We start from the raw sequence: 22,372 nt of genomic DNA, 5'->3' as shown, positions 1-22,372 counted from the left end.
AGTAAATCCACCCCCAAAAGCATGCAGATCCATGTTCCCAGAGCTTCTTTTGCGTTAAGGGCTGAGAAGAAAGGAATTTGCAACTTGGTTCATTTCAAAGCAATCTGGAAAAAAAAAATCCAAGTGCCAATTGGGTAGTGCCTGAAAAATTGCTTATCTTTATATTTAAAAAATTATAGGCAACCAGACCTTGTATTTTAGTCCAAGGTTTACCATTAATGTAGCTTCATGACCTTGACGAATCTCTTAACCAACCTAAACCTATCTCTTAATTTGTAAACTGAAAAGATTAACCTATGGAAACTCTAAGGTCCTTTTCCAGTTTCAAAATTCTACTTTTTTTTGCTTGTTTGTTTGCTTTTAAATAAACTAACTTTAGGGCCCTGCTAATAAAGAATTAGGTTCCAAAAAAACAAGAAAAACTACAGTTTAAATGGCTACAGTACTGGCTTTCCTAATGTAGTTTATCAAATAAGGCTAATCTATTTTGTAGGATCCTGGAGAAAAAAAGTAAGCTTCTGAATGTCTCTCATTAAAAATTAACGAGACAGGAGGATCAACTTCTCAATGCATTATTGTATCTAGTGACAGAATCTGCAGCTGTGAGGGACCATGAAAGCACAGGAAGCAAATATTGCTCAGGAATTTCCAAACCCTGCTCAGGAAGAATATACTCTTTTCTCAGCAGATAATAGGAGTGGCTCGACTACCTGGCAAATACAGTCATAAGTCTGAAATAGACGCCTCAGTTTACTCATATCAAATTATTGATTCCCCATGCTCTGATTCTAGGCTTTTCAAGCAGCTATCTGATAATTTGGCTCTTCATGGAGGCACTGGATAAACTAACGCAAATAGTATATGTTTGCATATTTCCCAGTGAATAATAAATGTTAACATTTTGTATTTTGTAAAACTAAACTTCTGAGAGAATTGGGAAGTTACTATTTAATGAAGGTAATCGTTTTAGTTTTTTGTTTTTCAGTACAAGGGATAAAATTCAGGGCTTAGCACATACGAGGAAAGTGTTCTTACACAGAGTTATGTCCCCAGCCCACAGTTTAAGTTTCACAAGATGAAAAAGTTGTGGAGATTGGTTATACAACAATATAAATAAACTATTGAACACTTAGAAATAGGATAGGACTGAGGGATAGCTCCATGATAGGGTACTTGTGTCACATGTCAGCCCAGGGTTCAATCCTCAGGATTGGAAAAAAAAAAAAAAGAAAAGAAGGAAATGGTCACAGTGGTAAATTTCATACATTATGTGTTTTTCACTATAATTTTCTTTTTGGTTTTTTTTTTTGGCAGTACTGGGGTTACAGCTCAGCCTTGCACTTGCTAGAAAAGCATTCCACCTTTTGACTAGCCTTTACAATTTCAAAGATTTTAAGACAAAATCTTATAAACACAGAAGAATTATCTACATAAAACAGAAAAGCAATCAAAAAATAAGAATTAAGGTAACTACTCATAACAACATGTCTTTAGTTGGAATATCGTCAGCCATATCATTTTTATATCATTAGGAAGAAATAGTCATTTAAAAATTCTCAGAACTGTTTGTGTTCTTTGATTTCATTAATTTAATCACTAATTTTCTTCTTTAATCAAGTATCAAATCATACAAAAACTGGAATATTTTAATTTGCCTGCAGAGCATTCCAAAGTAGGGAAAACATAATTTCCTGATGTGCTCTAGTCAAAGCTAGAACCATTCGAGTAACTTTTACAGAAGAAAAAGTGATAAAATAAGAGCAGAAACCATAGCCTTATGGTGATAAAATGTTTAACCTCCCCTATGGTACTTGCTAGGAAAGACACTGGATTTTCCAGAGCCTGTGCATTTTTCTGAGAGTCCTAACAAGAAAAATACTACTACAAAAAGGTAAAGGTAAATGTCTTCACAAGCTAGGGAAAGAAACTTATAATAGTGAGGAAATTCTCTAACATAGACACTTGACTATAATGTGTGAACATATCTGTGTTTCATCTTTCTATACCCATAAATACACACACACAAAAAAAGAAAAAAAATCCTTAAGGTACCTTTTCAATAACCTGAAGAATAGAATTCCATTTCAGGTCCTCCTGAAAGAAGAAAAAGAGTTAGAACCAAACTGCTAGAATAAACAGCAAAACCTAAAAAGTAAGTGAAGTCCCCATTTAAGCGATACAAAACTAAAAACATTTTTAGCTAGTTCAACTTTAAAAAGTATGGACTGAAAGACCTCCCCCTTTTTATTAACAAACTTTTTTTGTCATCTTGGAATTGCTGAACATCTATATAGAAGTCTCAGATACTCACAAAATCACAATAAACAATATACTGCTTGTCTTTAATTTACATTCACAGTCAAGAAACAACCAAAAAACAAAGCAAAACAAACCCATGCAGGTTTATTCTTATCATCTATTATTAATGTAAATTTAGGGCTTTGGGCATGGCTCAAGTGATAAGAGTGCCTGCCTAGCAAGCTCTAGATTCTGAGTTCAAACCCAACTACTACCAAAAAATAAAAATAAGGCCGGATGTGGTGGATCATGTCTATAATCCTAGCTACTTAAGAAGTAGAGATCAGGAGGATCATGGTTTGAGGCCATCCTGGGCAAATAGTTCGTGAGACTGCAACTCTACCAATGGCTGGGCATGGTGACATGTACCTTTCATCCTAGCTACACTCCAGCTACACAGGAAAGTGCCAATATGAGGATCACAATCCAGGATGGCCCGTGCATACAGCAAGACCCCAGCTCAAAAATAACCAGTGCAAACCCCAATACTGCTAAAAAAACTAAAATAAAATAAACAATGCAAAAAGGGCTGGCAGAGTGATTCAAATGGTAAAGTACCTGCCTAGTAAGCACTGAGTTCAATGTCTAGCGCTGCCAAAAAAAATTAAAATATTATAAATTTTAAAAGATATACAATAGTTATACCTCAGTTAGATCATCCAAGACATCTTTTCTTTCCATGTCACTGTCACAGCACCGGAGGGCACTATACAAAATGTCCACCAGGAAACCAGCATCCTTCTTTTGACCTTCATTTAGCCAACCTACTAGTTTATGGTACAAAAACTGCACTGCGGGATTTTTCTGTGCAAGTCTGGTTATTTCAAGAGGTTTGGCTTTGACAATACTCTCTTTTTCATTACCCAGGAGCACTTTAAATACTTGGCTTGAAGAGAATGAGTCAAGCAGAGTAGAAAGAAACTGAAGATGTTGCTCTGACTTTTGTTCTTTGATGTAATTAATACTCATCTCTGCAAGTTTACATACTAAGTCTTCCAAAGGTTTTTTCCTTAAAGGAGACAGAATGGCTGAAGAATTAGGAGTGAGAAGAGATTCCCTCATTAATTCAGAGACTTCACTGTTCTCTCCTTCAGAAGATACACATTTTTCATTTTCTTTATTACTTTCAGGTACCTCATCAGCAAATCTAACCTTACTATTTTTCTTTTTAATTGACTTCAGTGGGCTCTTTGGCTTCTGAAGGACCTGTAATAGGTTAGATACACTCAAAACACACTTAACATCAGCTTCAGGCTCATTGATTTTCTCAACACAGATCTCTGACAGTCTTTTCCAGAAATTGAACAGCACACTCTCCAAGTCATAAGCCATTTTATCATCTTTTTCCACATCTGCTTTGGCTTCCCAGGAAGTTAAAATTTCTGCTAAATGGTCAAACAGTGGCTCATGTTGCAATCCTGGGTCTCTGAGAACTGTATCAATAAAAGGGATCAACTGAAAAAGAAAGTAAAAAATTTCAGTTTCCAAGAGAAAATTTAAATAAGGTATTTGCAAAGTATTATAAAATTTCATATTTGATAACTGAAAATGTGAATTTTCCCCCAGAACTTCAAAAAGATAATTTTCCTGTCATACATAAAGCTTAACAATTTCATCACATTCCACCTGAATTACTTGCACATCTGTTCAAAAAAAATGTCAAATAAGGCTGGGGGTGTGGTTCAAGTGGTAGAGCACCTACCAGTAAGTATGAAGCCCCAAATTAAAATCCCAGTACAGCCACACACACACATAAAGATAAATGTATCTGAGTATTTCAGAAGTAACAAAATGATTACTGCATAATTTAAACATAATATGAAAGGCCATAAATAGCATTTCCCAAATTCTGTTTTATACTGCCTCTTTAAAACAGTCAGGGTTTTTAAATCCAGAGACTGGAAATATTTAATAAGCTTAATAACTAGTCCTCAGGCATCATGACATGACACTAGCAACTAACAGAATTTTTAACTAATCTGGTCAGGTATACGTATTACTTAATTTGTAAATTATAAAAATGAAACCTTTACAAGGAAGGATAACTGCCAAAAATGGCCTGATTCTTTACAATGTGCAAAGACATGATTTTTCATGTTACAAGTACCTGATCATTGACGAGCATCTGTTCAATCTCTTCCTCACCTAAATTTTGTTGCATTATGAAACGTAAGCATTCAAAAAAAGCAGATATTACAGCTGAACACTCTGAAAAGCTGGTTTTGAGTCTCTCTGTTGACAGTCTACAAAATAGTAACTGTGGATTACTCTTTCATGAAGAAAATAAGAACTCAGTATCACCAAAATAGATATTGAAAAGGCATCATGCCAAAGGAAGACTTTTTTTAAAATAAAAACAAGAAAAATATACAGCCAATGAGAACTTGAAGAATTATGACAAAAACTGTATTTCCAAAAATGTATTAGCAAAAGATAAAAGATATTTTCTGTTCATGAGTCAATCCACCTACAAATCTAAAAGACAGGACATAACCAAAGAGATAATGGTAGCGGTCAATCCAATCAGCTATCATATCTAACTTTAGGGAACGTTTAATAAACTTCACTGGCTCATTTTCTACATTTACACATTAGTATTTATCAATGTTTAAAAAAAAAAAAGCATGAATAATTTGTAAAATGGCCTACTTCCCATCTAGGAGTTTTACCATATTTATCTAACTTTCTGCTAGGCACTAACCATAGAAGCCTTGAATGTACTCAAGAAAAGAACTCTGAGCTGGGTGCAATCTTGACCTATGTAACAAGCTAAGGCAGGAGGATCACTTGAGCACAGGAGTTCAAGGCCCTCCTGGATAGCATAGTTAGACCTGACTAAAAAAAAAAAAAAAAAAAATTTTTTTAATTCAATTATATTTCTCTGAAAACATTGTTTAAAGAACAGCAATACAATTTGGAAAAACTGAAGAAAATAATAAGAACAAAACCAGTAAAATGTCTCTTGCTTTAAATATACAGAATTAAAATTGCTTACCCTGCAACTACAGAGGTGAGGAAATTTTTAAAGAAATCCAACTTTGGATCTGTAATGGACTGAGGGAGTTTGCTGATAAATGGCAGGAGATAAGGATATATAACAGTTGCTAGGCCCCGGCCACCTTCACGAACCACAGTTAAGAGCTTGGGAAAGACACTTTTTTTTGCATTTACATGAAGCCAACAGTCCTAACCAAAGAAAAGATTAAAATATTAATTAGTGATCGGAAACATATTTTTCCCAATTAAGAGAAACAAGACAAACAGGCTCTCAAAAAAAAATCAAGTATTTTACTTAAAGAAGTTAAACTACCTCTCTCACCACCATTAAAACAAAAACTCGGAAATTACAAATGTATCACATCTTAAAATCATGTATTCCATATGCTGAAAGGACAACATTGAATATAAACAATCATTTAATTTAAAGGAAGCCAGGCTACTTGGGAGACAGAGAGAAGATTCAGATATACTTTCTGCAGCATTAGGACATAAAGCTTAAATAATAATTAATATTGAATAAACAGAAAGTAAAATTAAAAGTCTATGCCATTTTATAGTTAGCATAAGATTTACACTAAATTTGGAAAGCATTTTTACAGTAACTATTGGATGTTATAATATGATGGTATTCTCTTTCTCTCTTTCTAAGGACTGTAAAACTCAGTGACAAAGACAAGCAATCCCTAGAGTGCTAAACGTGCCCTCACATACATACCTCAATAGTTGTAAGTGTATACAGCACAGCTTCCCAGAGAGCAGGGCAGACAATGGGGTCGCTGTCATCAATGCTCAGTAGAACAGATGGGCTCACTTTGGAAGCTTCCTCTTTCATCAACTGTGGAATGCGCTGGCACAAAGCAGAAACTAATTCAAAATACGCTGAACGGATCTGAAGGAGGAAATGAAAAGAAGAGTTAAATTAAAACCTAGTGAAGTTTGATAAGATTTATTTATGGTAGTAACTCATAACCCTAGTGGGTTAGTAAATAGCTAATAAAAACTAAAAATACTATAAAAATACTTGTTAAATCTTCCTTAAAGTATCAAATGGCTGAAAAGACATTAGGAATTACCAAGGCAAAAGTGAAGACAGAAGGAATTTTACTTTTTCTTTGACTAAAACAAACATAAATCCTTTTCAGTAGCAGAACCCTTCATTTGGGGCCTCTGATAGAGACATACAACAAAAAGACACCATGAATCCTTGATGAGCCAATGTTGCACTATGGATACAAATCTACATTTATACGCTATTAGGACAGATGGTGCATTAGACAGGATTGTTGCTTTGAAGCAATATTTACAACATGAGCAAACTTTTATATCTGCATTTGGAAAAAAAATAAAACAGGTTCTTATTAAAAAAAACAGACACTATAAGCCATGATCAGCAGAAACAAGAAGTACATCATACAAGACTTTATAAATCTTAAAATCATCAGTCCAACACTCACTAAGAACAATGAGTATTGTTATTTAAAGAAACAACAGCTTTAAAAATCTGCAGAAAAAGGGATCCTAGAAAAAACATCAAAGATCTGACAAACAACCAAATGTAATTCCTAAACTAAAAAATTAATTTAAACTTAAAGCACAATTCACAGTTCAAGGGAAATGTTAAGGTCTGAATGTGTTCTCCCACCAACTCAAATACTGAAACTTAATTGCCAATGTGATAGTACTAAGAAGTGGGGTCTTTGGAAGGTGATTACATCTTTAGGGCTTCACCTCATGAACAGGATTTCATTCCCTCAGCCTTACAAAAGGGCTGAGGGAGCAAGTCTGTCCATTCGGTCTGTTCCAATATGTAAGGATGCAGCAAGAAGGCATCATCTTTGAAAGAGACAAAGCAAGCCTTCACCAGACAAGGAATCTATTGGCACCCTGACCTTCAACTTACCAGCCCACACAATTGTAAGAAATAAATTTCTATTATTTATAAATTACTCCATCTGAGGTATTTTGTTATAGTAGCCTGAATGGACTGAGTCAGGCAGCTTAGGTACAAATAAAGAGAGAATCAATCAGTGAACCAAAGGACAGAGAAAAAGAAATTATCCACAAAGCAGCATAAAGAGACAAAAAGATGAAAAACATCAAAGAAAGCATAAAAACAAAAGAATAGAGTAAGAGGGCTTAAGATACATTTAATCAGAATGACAAAAGAAAAAGAATAAAGCAAGGGAATTACCATACTATTATATGCTGAGAATTTTACGGAGCCAATTAAATATTCCCATCCACACATTCAAGAAGCCAAATAAATGAAGATACAAAGATACATAAAAGGAAATCCAGATAAATATACAACGCAGTGCAACTGCAAAAACACAAAGACTAAATCTTAAACTACATGAACTATATTCCAAGAAAGGTCATTAAGACTAATAGTGACTTTATCAGAAGATAGTAGAATAATATCTTCAACACAAAATAACTGCCAAAAGGTAACACTGCACCTGAAAAAAAATATTTTTCAAGAATAACAGTGAACCCAGAAGTGGGGGTACATGCCTATAATCCCAGCTACTCAGGAGGTAGACACAGGATGATTACAGTTGAAGGCCAGCTCAGGCAACAATCAGTGAGAACCTCTCTCAAAAACAAGCCAGGCTAGCCAGGTGCCAGTGGCTCACACCTGTAATCCTAGTTACTCAGGAAGCAGAGATCAGGAGAATCGCAGTTCAAAGCTAGCCTGGGCAAATAGTTTGTGAGACCCTATCTCAAAAAACCCTCCACAAAAATAGGGCTGGTAGAGTGGTTCAAGATAAAGGCCCTGAATTCAAGCCCCAGTACTGCAAAAAACAACAACAACAACAACAAAAACAAGCCAGGCATGGCAGTGCATATCTGAAATCCAGGCTATTCAAAAGACAGAGGTATGAAGATCGTGGTGCAAGGCCAGCCCGGGCAAAAGCAAAAGACTCTATCTGAAAAGTAAACTAAAAGCAAAAAGACTGGAGGTGTAACTCTAGTGATCTTTCCTAGCAAGTGTGAGGTCCTGAGCTCAATCCCCAGTTCTGAAAAAATATAATGAAGCAACATGTAGGTAAATCTAACCATAAAATATGTATATCTTATTACCAAATCAGTCAGCAGAGTACTTAAAAAGACATGACATTTATGGGCTGGCAGAGCAGCTCAACTGGTAGAGTGCCTGCCTAGCAAGCATGAGGCCCTGAGTTCAAACCCCAGTACTGCAAAAAAAAAAAACAAATAAAACTCCAAAAGACATGACATTTAATAATGGTAAATTTTTAAGTTTGTCTCTTAAAAACAAGGCTGAAAAATTGTATGCTTGTACTTATAAGCAATAAAGAAAATTCCAGCAATCATTCATGACAGAAATATTCAGTAAACTAATAATAAAAAGGAAATTCTTGAGCTTTACAAAATCAACACTACATATCATACCTACATTGGAAGTTTAGAACTATTTCCATTAAAGTTTAAGAAGAAAAAGCCTCATTCTATCACTCTTCTACCCAATGCAGTACTAGAGGACCTACTCAGTACAAGGAAATAACAAAGACACAAATGTACAAATACAAGGACTTGGAAAGAAATACAACTAACAGTAATTGCAGCACTCTACCAAACTAGAAAAAATATTTAAAAAGACTGAAACTATTAGAACAAGAGGAGTATGGAAGATTTACTGGATGTAACATGCAAAAGCATAAGATTTCCTATACACCAGTAAAAACAAAATAGAAAATGCAATAAAAAGGAAAAACCATTTCACAATAGCAACAAAAACAACAAAGTCATATTTGCAGAATACGATATATTATGCTAGGATGAAAAGGACATAAAATGTAAAAAGAATTTAGAAAATGCACTTTCCCAGCTAAGCTCAAAGCAACCCTCTGCCTTATTTCAGCACACACATTATAAACAAGTAACCCTTCACAAATCTATTTAGCACATTTTTCAAAATTCTTATGCTTTTTTTTTTAGGGATTTTCAAGTTTCAAATAGCCTTCAGGTGTAGCATGAAGTGCAGTCTATTGTATCAAAGTATAAGAAGGCAGTGATACCCCTTAAAGAGAAAACATGAAGGATCGAGGTGTAGCTCAGTTGGTAAAGTGCCTTGCCAAGAATGCACAGGGCCCCAGCACCACACAAAATAAATTAAATAAAAATTTCTTGTCTATCCAGGTGCCAGTGGCTCATTCCTATAATCCTAGCTACTCAAGAGGCAGAGATCAGGAGGACTGCAATTTGAAGCCAGCCTGGAGAAATAGTTTGTGAGACCCTATCTTAAAAATACCCAACACCAAACACGTCTGGTGGAGTGGCTCAAGTGGAAGAGCGGCTGCCTGGCAAGTGTGAGGCCCAGTGTTCAAACCCTAGTACCACAAAAAAAAAAAAAAAAATTCTTGTCTGGTAAGAGAAAATTTGTGTGTTCAATAAGCTTCATTCAGCCTGAATTTCAATGTTCCTTCCTGTGAGTTCAATATTAATGAACCAATTTAAACAGAAACAAATCAACTGAAAAAAATGTTGTGACCAGATGCTCACAGAAACCTAACTCTGACTTTCTCCTAGGAACAATGCTTGAGTATTCACTAATTCAGTGTTTATGCTCATATTACAGAACACAACTATCTTGAATAATAGTAGTAATAACCTATACAAACTAAATATATACATAAAAACCAGCAGAATGATCAGCCACTGGAAGTGGAAAACAGAATGGCAGAAAGGGACAAAAGTAAAAAAAAAATTAAATGAGAAAAGTCTTGCATATACAAACATTTAAGGTACCTAAGGACCAACTAAAAAAATTGAAAATATAGGGTTGGAGTTGAAGCTTCATGTAGAGCACATACTTAGCATGCATGAGGTCCAGGATTCAATCCCCCACAACAAAAGTAAAGAGAAAATATAGTAAAGGAGGTAATTCAGTCCTGAAGGACCCACCACAAAGAAGTGCTTACAGAATTTTACATATAAACAATAAACATAAAGCCCAAATAAAATCTAGTAAGATCAAATGGCAGGGTTGGCAGGTGTGGACCAAGAGATAGAGCGCCTGCTTATCAAGCAGGGGGCCCTGAATTCAAACTCTTATACATCAATAAGTGAATGAATGAATGAATGAATGAACAAATAAATAAAAGGGAAAATGTCTTAAAATAAAAAGGATTAAGATACCTGAGGTATACTGTGTTTTCCATATTTCCAAAATTTATTCTGTGATAAAAGAGACTTAAATTTCTCCTCCAAAGAATCAAGTTCATTATCAGGTAATAGACAAAGCAATTTCTTTAATGCCAATAAGGAACAAGTTACAACTCGATGGAATTTAGCCTCTCTTTCTTCCTCTGGAACAGTTCTTAATTTAAAAAGAAGATAAATGTTAGGATTGCAAATAAGCCAAACAAAATTTGGCACTTCTGCTTAAAATTTTTATCACTAATGGCCCACAAAAGTTACTTTATTTCTATCTTCTATTCCCTGTGTGCCAATCCCCCTAAAAATGCAAACTCAGATGGAATATTAATCATGTATTTTACTACTAATACAAGGTGAAAAATAGATGAAAAGCCATGGTTTGAAATAAGTGAGCAAGGACACTGCTCTCAGTGGCACAAACTACAGTGATTCTAGGAATAGATATCAAGGTATCTCTAATCACTTTCCTTTATAGATTCTTAAAAGTTTGATTAGAACATAACAATAAAAGCAAATAAAGCATTTTTACTCTTTCAACAGTACAAATACTTTCAACCAGACCTTAAACTAGTTCCTGTTATGAATACCAAAAGGTAAATGCAATAAAAGTCTAACACTATTTCTCTAATAGAACTAAAACTATTTCTAATAGCTTCCAGACAATTTAAGTTAAACGGGAAGACAAGTTACTTTTAAAAGCACTTAATATAACACATGGCATTGAGAATTACTCTTTTTTTTAGAAAAATGTCACATTGAAACTATGTCTGGTTATATATGAGTCAAATTCTTACATGAGTTTCATGGAAACAATATAACTTACTGTGGGTCACTGAGGGTATCAGGTGTTTCTTTTAGAAGATGATCCTGTAGCACCTAATAAGGGAGAAAAAGACCAAACCCTTGAGATTTAATTGAACTGTCAATGTAAACAGATACACCTGAGTAAAACCCGTACTTAACAGCAAAATCCAGTAGCAAAACTAAAAGGTTCGAATTTTACCCTCTTTTTCTTTTCCTATTAATCCCCAAGGCTAGCTGCTGCTAGGTAAGAATGATAGGGTACCTGTTACTCACACCTCTAATTCCCATCAAGAGACATTCTCCACTAAATACTTTGGGCCACTTGTTCCTTTATTCCTCTTGCAAGCAGTAGTACAGTGGAATAATCAATTAGTAAATCTGAGAGAGAAATTAGGTTCTGCTTTCCTTTCCATTCTTTGGGTGTCACTGCCCACAGAGAGCACATGCTGTACTCTGCCCCATCATAAGGGAAGGTCTTTGGCTGGGGGTGTGGCTCACGGTAAAGTGCTTGCCTAGCACATGCAAGACCTTGGATTTGGTCCCCAGCACTGCACACACACACACACATACCCCAAAAAAGAGGAAGGTCTAAGGTTTTCAAATGGGGTAATTCTGCCTATTTCTGGAGTGCAATACCAGAGAATCCACTGTTCCAGTATCAACTCTATCAGCAATAACAACAGGTAACACTTGCTGAGCTCTTCCACATGCCAGGTTTGACAGTTAATTGTCAACTTGACTGGATTGAGAGTTCCATAGATTAGTAAAGCACACCTCTGGGTATGTCTGTGAAGGCATGGTAAATAGTGCAGAACCCAATGACATGACACAGCCCACAGACAGCAGGATACACTGTTTATACTGATGACATTTTCATCTTTATTTCTGTACTGCCTCTATAATAAACTGGTAAGTTATCCAGAGCAAAGAAAGAAGGAAAAAAAAAACCAAACTTTTAAAAAGGCTATCAACAGCCAAATTAGTTGCCTCAAAAAACATTTTCTAAGGAATGGTGGGGTAGAGCACCTGCCTAGCAAGTGTGAGGCCCTGAGTTCAAACCCCAATACCGCCAAAAAAAAAAAAAATTATTATTGGAGATGATAAAGAATGATGGATGGGGTGAATTTAACTAAGACATATATAAGCACTTTTGTATATGTCACAATGTACACCAGTGCAGTAATAAAATAAAAAAAAAATTTTAGAAAGCATTTTTTGAAGTTCTTAATTCCCAAATTCTGACATTTCACTCTCATAACACTGGTCACTTGGTACTTTAAATCAACCAACAGGTGGGTTAGAGAACTTCATTTGAGAATATCATTAAAGACACCAATCCTCTCTCTAGAAAAATAAATGTGGCACACCTGAGAAATGAAAAATGGAAAAATAAAATCAAGTAATGTGTCGAGGAGGGGGTGAAAGGAGGAGTTGTTGGGTGAAGGGACCACACAGATAAACAGGGACCAGATCAAACCAAGCCTTGTATGCCAAGACAAGAAATCTGAATTTGAAATATAATAGAAAGCTTCAGGAAGAGTCTGAAAGGAGGAAGGAAAGGAGACAGGAAGCAGGAAAATATTTAGGCAGGATTACATACAGGGTACTGAAAAAACAGAGCACTAACTAAGGGAATGAATGCCAGAATGCTTTTTTTTTTAATTCTTAATTCTCCCCTCACTTCTGGTTCATCAATTTTTATTTCTTGATATAATTTTCACACAGATAAAATATTGCACATATTCAGAAAAGCAAAGAGGAATACAGAATGAGACATTAAAAAGTCACTGGTATCAATCTGGCAAAAGTGTTGGCTAAGAGTGGAGAAGCTTTCATATCTGCTAGTGGCAATAATACAAATCTGTTTCACCTTTTGAAAGTTAATTTATCAATGTTTATAAAACTTTTAAGTATTCTTATTCTTTGACCAAACATATGGTTACAGTAAGTTCTAGTAAGTATCATTCCAATAAAGATACAAAGAGATCTATTCAAGAATGTTCACTGAAGCAGCATTTGTTAGATTAAAAAAAAAAACCAGGATGGGTGTGATGGTGCATGCCTGACGGTTCCACACCAACTTGGGCAAAAAGTTAGCAAAATCCCATTTCAACCAAAAAACTAGATATGGTGGTACACTCCTATAATTCCAGCTACAAAGAAGACATAGGTAGGAGGACAGACAAAAAAGTAAGACCCTATCTGAAAAATAACTAAAGCAAAACAGGGCTGGGGGGATGTGGCTCAAGTGGCACAGCATCTGCCTAGCAAGCATGAGGTCCTGAATTCAAACACAAGTACTGCCAAAAACTTAACAATTTCTTAAATCCCAAATGAATTTATATTTACGCAAAAAGAATTAAATAAACTACTATACAACTACATAAAGGAACAGCAAAGAATCAATAAAAAGAATGAGGTAGCTCTATATGTACTGATAGGAAAATATGGAGGAAATAGTTTTAGATTTATTTATAGGTATATTCTTTGGTTAGATTATATATTAGAAAGCACCTATCAAATTTTTTAGATAATATGATAAATTAAGTTCAATAAATTAAAGGTAAAAAATGTAAGTATCATAGAAAGATCAAATACAAAGTGTTAATTTTGGCAAAAATCAAAAACGGTCAATTTTGTGAAATACCATTTTAAAAAGGCAACTGTGGACTGGGAATATAGTTTACATGGTAAAGCACTTCCCTGGAATGACAAGGCCCTAGATTCATTCCTAGCACCACAATTAAATGGAAAAGTAACCTTTGGTTAGAAATACTTCACTTACTTATTCCTCTACTGTGATATTATGATGTATTTGGTTTTCATTCATGGTTCCTAGCTTATAATTCCTTCCCCCAAGGCAGTCATAGAAACTAGAATTTATCTTCTCCAAGGCAGGGTCATAGAAACTGTAATATTCCCATCTTTCAGTCTTGCTGCTAGTCATTAATGAAATACTCTGACGTACATTTGTCCTATAGGAGATCATAAGACCATCCTCATTCCAGAGGGATGCTGTCCCCAATTCTGGATGGAGGCAGAGTGCACAAAAAGACCACAAAGAATGCTGAGCAGACAAGCCTTGCCAGGTTCCCCCAGCCAGTCTATTAGTATTGGATCCAATCACATTTTGAGAGGCTGTCCAAGTTTCAATCAAGCCTAGACAATAAAGTCCTCATTTAAAAAAAAAAAGACAGGGCTCAAAGAGCTTCTGGAGAGATAAACACATGACACATGGAAGCATGCAAAAACGCAAATAAGAATTCATGCATATGACAGGAGGGTACCCCACCTCCACAAGAATGGAAACTCCTGCACTCAAGACCCTTACAGACCTTGCCCTGTGTACCACTCTTCATCTGGCTACTCATCTGTATCCTTTAAAACATCCTTTATAGCCAGGCATGGTGGGGCACACCTGAAATCCCAGTACTCGGGAAGATCGCAAATTTAAGATCAGACTTGGCTACATAGTGAGTTGGAAGCCAGCCTGGGCTACCTAGCAAGATCCTGTTTCAAAAAATAAATAAAATAAAATATCCTTTCTAATAAACTGTAAATGTAAATATAGTATTTCCCTGAGTTCTACAAGCTACTCTAGCAAATTAATTGAACCCGAGGAGGGGCTTGTGGGAACCCCAATTTGTAGCCAGTGGGACAAAGGCCCATACTTGAAACTAGGTGAGAAGTGGGAGCAGACGTGGGGACTGAGCCTCACAATCTGTGGCATCTAATGCTACCTCCAGGTAGACAGTGTCAGAACTGAGTTAAAGGACACCCAACTAATGGGGAGAAATCCCTGCACCTTTCAAGATCACAGATGTCTCTTGTGCTCATTGTGGTGTGAGCAGATGACAAAGAAATTTGCTATTTTCCTAACATATTTATAAAAGCAAGTAAAAGAGCTGTCATCATAAGATACAGCACTTAAATAAGTAAAAAGACACAGATACAGAATGATTCCAAAAACTTACACTTGTAATCTCATCCTTACAAAATGCTATGGCTTCTGGCTGCTTGCTTGGAGGAAAAGCAGCTTCAAATGCATCTTTTGCTGCAAGTGCAGCTGGTACATATGTATCACACTGAGCCATTAGCCAATATCCCATTAAACTTTTTAAATAGGGAGCCAAGTGTTTCTTCACTTTAAGGATAAGTTTTTCAAAAGCTTGTTGTGTAGCTTCTCGGACACGGCGGTCATGATCCTGTTGAAAATATAAATGTGGTTTAAAAACAAACACTAGTCTTTCTAGATAAGCTACAATCACTCATTACAGAGCTAACTTAAAATCAGTATTTGAGGGGTGGGAAATATAGTTCAGTGGTACAGCACATGCTTCACATGCATAAGGCCTTGGGTTCAACTATAAGCAACTCATTCTCATTCTTCTGCAACAAATATGTAAAGGAATAAAGTATTTGCAAACAGACCAGGCACAGTGGCTCACACCTGTAATCCTAACTACTCAGGAGGCAGAGATCATGAAGATTGCAGTTCAAAGTCAGGTTTGTGAGACCCTATCTTGAAAACACCCAACACAAGAGGTAGAGTGTCTGCCTAGCAGCATGAGGCCCTGAGTTCAGACCACAATACCACAAAAAAAAAAAAAAAAAAAAAAAAAAATTACAGTTTATTATGGCTGGAAAGCATCTGGTGTTTTTTTTTGTTGTTGTTGTTTTTCCTTAAGACAAGATTTCAGCTGGAGATGTAGCTCAGTGGTTGAGTATATGACTAGCATCCATGAGGTTCTGGGTTTGATCCTCAGTACAAAAAGAATTAAAAAAAGACAGGGTCTCACTATGTAACCCAGCTGGCTTTGAATTCACAATCCTCCTGTCTTAGGTTTCCAAGTGCTGGGATTACAAGTTTGTGCCACCCCACCCAGCAAAACCTAATTTCTGAAAATACAGGTTCTATATACACTCTTTACATCTTAACACAATCCAATCTGCATAAGAATGTTGACCTAACATTTCATAATCTTCACCAAAATTGAATCATTTAAATTTGACAGCCCCCATAATTTCAACCAAAAGATACACAAAGAAACAAATAGGTCTTAATACTCACAAGTGAAATTTTGCAGAAAATTCTTGGCCAATAAGGAAGAACTCCTTTTACAATTTCTGTGTCTCTATCTGTACACATAGTTCCAAATTCCTGCATAGCCTAAAAGTAAATTATTAAATCATTAAGAATTAATAGCCATAATATTGGCTATTGATTATATTTATTCTGTTCTGGAAGCTTAGTCTATTTTATGTAACAGAAAACTACGTCATTTGTGCTGTATGGAAATAATATGAAGAAATCTTTCAATCTACCATGGTAGAAATTTTTTAGTTGTTTTTAAAAAAATTACATGTATGCAAACAACAACAAAACATTTAAACTATGGCTGGGATGGGCGTGATGGTACACATTTGTAGTCCCTGCTGCCCAGGAGTTTGATTAGCCTAGGCAATATAACAAAACCCATGCGAAAAACAGAAAATAAAGATTTTATTCCCTACTGGAAAAACTATAGACAAAATTCCAAGTGATTCCTAAAGGTTCATAGCAACAAACTAATTTATAAAGCAGAAGATAAGTGTCAACTAAGCTTAAGTCTATGTATTAGAAAAAAGTACAATTATAAAAAAACTAGTTAATGACAAATTATTGTTTCTTCTTTATGTCAAATATACTAATGACATTTGTTTTAACAGAAAGATATTCTTTTATCATTTTTATAAAAACAAGAAAACTTGCTTTTAGTTTTGTTGTAACATCTTTCTTAGAAAGTTTTCGCAGCACCATTCGGAAATCAGAATCTACAAGACTGTCTATTTCTTCAGCTCCTTGAATAGCAGGAACATAGCCTAGGTCACTGTGAGATGTTCCAAAACCAATAAATCCAGGCACTGTTCCCTGTTCTTTGGCAAGGAGTTCTGCAGCTCGACCACTGTTTGAAGGCTGATAAGAAAGTAGAGAGAAAAATAACTCAGAGTGCAAAAAGAGTTCAAACTTTAACTTTGTAATTCCTTAGTAATTCTCATGATCAGAACAAACTTTTGAGTATACTCAATCCTGGCCTAAGATTTCATCTGTTCCAATATTCCCCAAAGATAAATACTTCTGTGACCAAGAACCTATCAAACATGATCCCAGAAGTATTTATTGGTTTCCTAAACATTAGAACAATGTTTTTTAAACTGTAGATAAAACTCATTAGTGGTTCATGATATCAGTATATTGGGCCATGAAAAAATTTTAAATAAATAAGATTTTAAAAACCAGAATCCACTTAACATGTAGTAAGATTTTCTTAAGTACTATTTTATTAAATTTTTTATATCTGACTTTCATATAAACAGTATTTATACACACATTTGTATAGTGGTAATAATGCAAAATTAACTAATAAATGGGTCTGATCTTTTCATTCATGCATTTGTTCAAACAGAGGTACTAAACGTTACCACGGGACAGGTCTATGACAATGCCTCTAGACTGAGTTCCTCAAGTGCAGGTAATGTCCATTTCTGTACATTCAAACCTTAGCCTCCCTTCTTTGGGATAAAATTACATTATTATTAATAGACTCAAAAAAAATCAGTGGTCAAAATTAAAGATGCCCATTTTTGTTTTGAGCCATATTAGCAGTTTGATTGATACACAATATAATAGTCTCCTATTTCTAAAAGTTAGGGAGCTAATTGCTACAGAAAGGAAATACTTTATTGAAAAAATCAATTTATTCATTGTCAGCCATATGACACTCATCCACACTCATCTATTACTTATTTCTTGACAAAGATGTTTGCGAGAGATTATCTAAATGTGTTATAAAAATTGCTCACCTCTAACAAAACTATGTTTGGGAAATTTATTTGACAAGGAATAATCTGGCCTATTTCTAAACTAAGTGTCAGGAAATAAAAACAATGACATGAATTACTTTTTTTTTTAACTATAGTATTTAAGACTATTTCAAAAAAAGGCTACTTTAAAACTTTCTTAAGGGTTACAGACATCATGTCTATAACCCTAGCTACTTGGGAGGCTGGGATCTGGAAGATCAAAGTTCAACAGTCCAGGTAAACAGTTTGAGGGACCCTTCTCCAAAATTACCAGTTCATTTGCAAAATGAACTAGAAGTATGGCTCAAGTGGTAGAGCACCAGTTTTGCAAATACAAAGCCCTGAGTTCAAACCTTAGTCCCACCAGAAAAAAAGAAAAAAGCTTAGAGAGAACTAACATTATTCATTTCACCTTTCTTAATATTGGTACATAAATACAGGGCTTTAAAAAGAAGTTAGTGAATTATAATTCAACTCTGAAAACTAAAAATGATGGCATTAGAATACAAGAATTTTTATAATATCATTCATATAGTTTTATTTTGAAACAGAATTAGTAAGCTAGTTACTACTAACATAGCCCAGGCTGCATTCAGAACTTGAAATATCAGAGCTGAGCTTAATAAGCAGGGACAGAGGAAAAGTGTCACAGATTTCTGGTTTCTAATTTAAAAGTAACATTATTTTTTAATGTACTAAATGTATCTTTCACTCAGTGTCTACTTTGAATTTAAAATAGTTACTACTATGATCTTTGTAGGTTAGATACTTATATCCATAATTCATTTAAAAATAAGAACTTTGGTTCTATTTCTGGCATTTATTTTCTTATACTATGCTTACTTCTTCTTTCTTTTGTAACTGGCTTCTCTATAGGTATTTGAGTTGGCAACTCTGAGTCTACCAAACTAATGATCTTTCACCATCTGTCTTCAATGTTTCATCTCTTGACACCCTCTTTACATTGTCACTTCCCCCCTCTTTTCCCATCATTTATGTTCTATTACCAACTTGAATTCAAGGTTCCCTAAATTTGATATGCCCTTTCACAATTCAGTCTTTGTATAACTTCTTCCTTTTCCATGCCTGACAAACGACTAATCATCCTTCAAAACACTCACGTTTGTAATACTTGTTTCTCTCAGGTGAATCACCATTCTTTTCTCTCACACTCTTTCTGCTTATAGGGTATCATGTAATACACTAAGTATCTGCTTATGAATCTTTATCATCAAACTAACACTTCAAGAATAGCAGACAGCTGAGTGTCAGGGAAAACACTGATTTCAGCATAAGGAAGGTGGAGGCAGGAGATCAAGAGTTCCAGACCAGCCTGGGCTATGTAGCAAGATCATGTCTTAAAAACAAAAGAAAAAAGATCAGCAGACATTCATCCGTCATCTTTGAATAAATATTATGTCCAGTACTCAATTTTCTTTTGAACAAATGCCACCCTGCAACTTTCTTGCTACATGAGTTTAGGTAAATAAATTTCTCTAAATCTCAGTTCAGTTTTCTTTAAAATCTCAGTTCAATCATTTTTAGAATTAGATAAGAATAACTAATTCATTACGTGGGTCATTGTCAAAATTAAGCATGTTTTTCACTGCCATAGTAATAACTGATTCCAGCAAGAATCATCAAAGGATGCTAAAACCATTAGTAGAAAGTTTGTGGGAAAGCAGTATCTTCAGTTTCAGACTACTACTCCACAAATTGTTATTAGCCAATGGAAAAAGTTAACTTTGCAATAGGCAACATTAAACTAATACCACTAATAATGGGACAAGCAAAAGTGTCATGTGTCCCTGGTATGATGCACTGAAAAAGACCCATCGTCTATGAAGAATTCTAGTCCAAAAAACTGTTTAACCTGAATCTAATCATAAGTCTAAAGTAAGCAAAACAATTGACCCAGACTATTTTATGACATAAAAGACACCACCCCCAAAGGGTTGTGGGATGAGTAACTCTTGACTGGATCTATGATACTTTTTAAATGCTGTACCTAAAAACAAAAAGATTATGGGGGACATCATTGAGTACAGAAATGTAAATACAAAGATGCATATTAGAGCATTACATCAAAGTTAAAGTTTCTGCATGTTATAATTGCTCAAGATTATGCAGAAGAATGGTGTTTTTAGAAGATACATGTTAAAGTATTTAGAGTTAAGATCTGAATTTCTGTGACTAACTCTTCTAAGATTCTGCAAAATATATAAGTTTAAAAAAAAAGCTTCTTGTACCATTAATGTATGCTAATTTAAAAAGCAAATTCGATCAAGTATTAATAATTGGTGAATCTATTTAAATAAAATATGGATTGTCATTCTAATATTCTTGCAATTTTGCTCATATCAGGAACTTTTCGAAAATAAAACTCTGAGAAAAATTTTAGTACTAGATAAAATGTTAAATGAGAATGCATGTAAAGCACTTAGCACAGGACTTAACAAGGTAATTGATATTATCTTCCGAAACAGATTGACAAATGAAAATGTGACACTGAAATCACAAGAATTAAATGAATCGGGGGAAAAAAGCGTTTCCATAAAATAAAATTGAACTGTGCTATTAACAAATCTAGCACCATAAAAATAACACTGGAGTATCCGTTAGCAAAGGAGCAGCAGATGAAAACACCTGCCTTTACCATACTTCCACCCTAGTGAATTACGTAGTACGTTAGGAATCATAAATGCAATGGAGTAGAAGTTGACAAGGAGAAGAGAGTAGGGGACCGCTATAATTTACAACGGGGCTATCACGGGTGACCTCACTGAGATGTCTAGTGCAAAATCCGGAGCCACATAACAGAAGAGCCTTGGGAACCTGCCAAGGCGTGGGGAGGTCAGGGTGGCTGGCTGAGGGAGGAAGAGGGGTTGAAGAGGATGCCAGAGACGAAAAGGAGCGACAAGCAGAGCGTAAACAGTGTACATCACCCAAGGGCTGTGGCCTTCATCCCGATGGCTGTAGTTTCTCAGCGAATGAAGGACACGATCCCAGGCCCAGATTAACTTCGCTATTTCCCACCTACCCCACCCCCCCCACAGCTACCTCAGCCAGGTGACATTCCAGTGGACGCGGACACCGACCCACTCCCTAACGAAAAGTCCTGTGTCCGCGTGTGCTCCCTCAGGCACAGCTCTGGCATGAAGCATCTTTTCTCTCCTAATCCCCCAGTCCTCCCAAGCATAACCCATTCCACCCTCGGGGACGCACACACAACAGAGAGGTCACACTCGACACGGAAATGCACGCCTCTCCAATGCCGCGCTCCAGACACCCTCAGACTGCACACCCGGCGGAGCGCGGTGCTGCGAGGCGAGGACTCCCTCGTCGGCCAGGCCACCCCTACTCACCCTCAGGTTCCCCTTGGTCCGCTGCTTGTTCTTCCCGCCCATGGTCGCGGAGGCGGCCGCACTCTCAGTCTGCAGCCCTGAGGTTGACACGGCCGGGCCACAACTTCCGGTCCCTCGCACCGGAAGGGGACTCATTGTAACAACTTCCCCCAACCCTCCCCTTCCGCCTCCCACATCACCTTCCTGCCTCCCCCCACTTCTGCTCCCGCCTCCAGCGGGGTCCCGGACCATCCATCGCCGGTAAGGACACAATTGAAGCCACGCCTATCTGACTGACGTCACTAGTAGCCAATAAGAAGCCAACCATTGACCCCCCCCACCCCCACCCCCACCCCACCCCACCCCCTCACCCCCCACCCCCGGCATCAAACCCTGGCTTAGGCGCTTGCTAGAAGCTAGAGTTGCTCCCTGCAGATAGGAAACTGGTTTAAGCTGTGGTTAGTTTCACGCCAGGGCATCAATAAAATGATATGGTAGTGTCAGTGCGAAAGTAAAGAAGTTAGATTTTTTTAAATGATGCAATCATTGGCATCACCTGGGGCTTTGTTAGAAAAACAGACCCTCAAGCCTACCCGGGGCTAGGAAATCAGGTTCTGCATTCCAAAGACATTCTCCTTCTTGAGCTGGGGGCATGGCTCAAGTTAGTCTTGTGGAAAAAGGTATCAAAAAGAGATTAGGGTGAGGCGTTAATGGTCAAAGAAAATTAAACATTCTGTTAGACTTTTTTTGTACAAGGATAATATATTCTGTACTAGTTATATAATTAAAAGTAAGGAGGGGGCAGTGATTCACACCTATAATCCTAGCTACTCAGGAGGCAGAGATCAGGAAACAGCCAAGATGCCCCAGCACTGACGAATGGATTAAGAAAATGTGGTATC

The 22,372-nt window shown here is 36.2% G+C and overlaps 1 protein-coding gene across 1 annotated transcript in view; it reads right to left on the bottom strand.

Moving 5' to 3' along the window:
• The window catches only part of Ltn1 (listerin E3 ubiquitin protein ligase 1), a 47,250-nt gene extending 25,616 nt beyond the window's left edge, over nucleotides 1–21,634 (bottom strand). Inside the window, exons 1-11 of the mRNA XM_020152476.2 lie at nucleotides 21,492–21,634; nucleotides 17,036–17,239; nucleotides 16,355–16,453; nucleotides 15,258–15,488; nucleotides 11,303–11,355; nucleotides 10,459–10,639; nucleotides 6,014–6,187; nucleotides 5,294–5,484; nucleotides 4,406–4,541; nucleotides 2,944–3,753; nucleotides 2,053–2,094 (exon numbers count right to left, since the gene is read on the bottom strand). Coding sequence (XP_020008065.2) covers nucleotides 2,053–2,094; nucleotides 2,944–3,753; nucleotides 4,406–4,541; nucleotides 5,294–5,484; nucleotides 6,014–6,187; nucleotides 10,459–10,639; nucleotides 11,303–11,355; nucleotides 15,258–15,488; nucleotides 16,355–16,453; nucleotides 17,036–17,239; nucleotides 21,492–21,626 — 2,256 coding nt within the window. The 5' untranslated portion in view covers nucleotides 21,627–21,634. The remainder of the gene's footprint in view (nucleotides 1–2,052; nucleotides 2,095–2,943; nucleotides 3,754–4,405; nucleotides 4,542–5,293; nucleotides 5,485–6,013; nucleotides 6,188–10,458; nucleotides 10,640–11,302; nucleotides 11,356–15,257; nucleotides 15,489–16,354; nucleotides 16,454–17,035; nucleotides 17,240–21,491) is intronic.
• Between the last annotated feature and the right edge of the window lie 738 nt (nucleotides 21,635–22,372).

Source organism: Castor canadensis, chromosome 5 (genome assembly GCF_047511655.1).
Source record: "Castor canadensis chromosome 5, mCasCan1.hap1v2, whole genome shotgun sequence".
Lineage (NCBI taxonomy): Eukaryota > Metazoa > Chordata > Mammalia > Rodentia > Castoridae > Castor > Castor canadensis.
The sequence above is the reverse complement of the archived record's forward strand: the minus strand, read 5'-3'. Positions and strand labels throughout refer to the sequence as shown.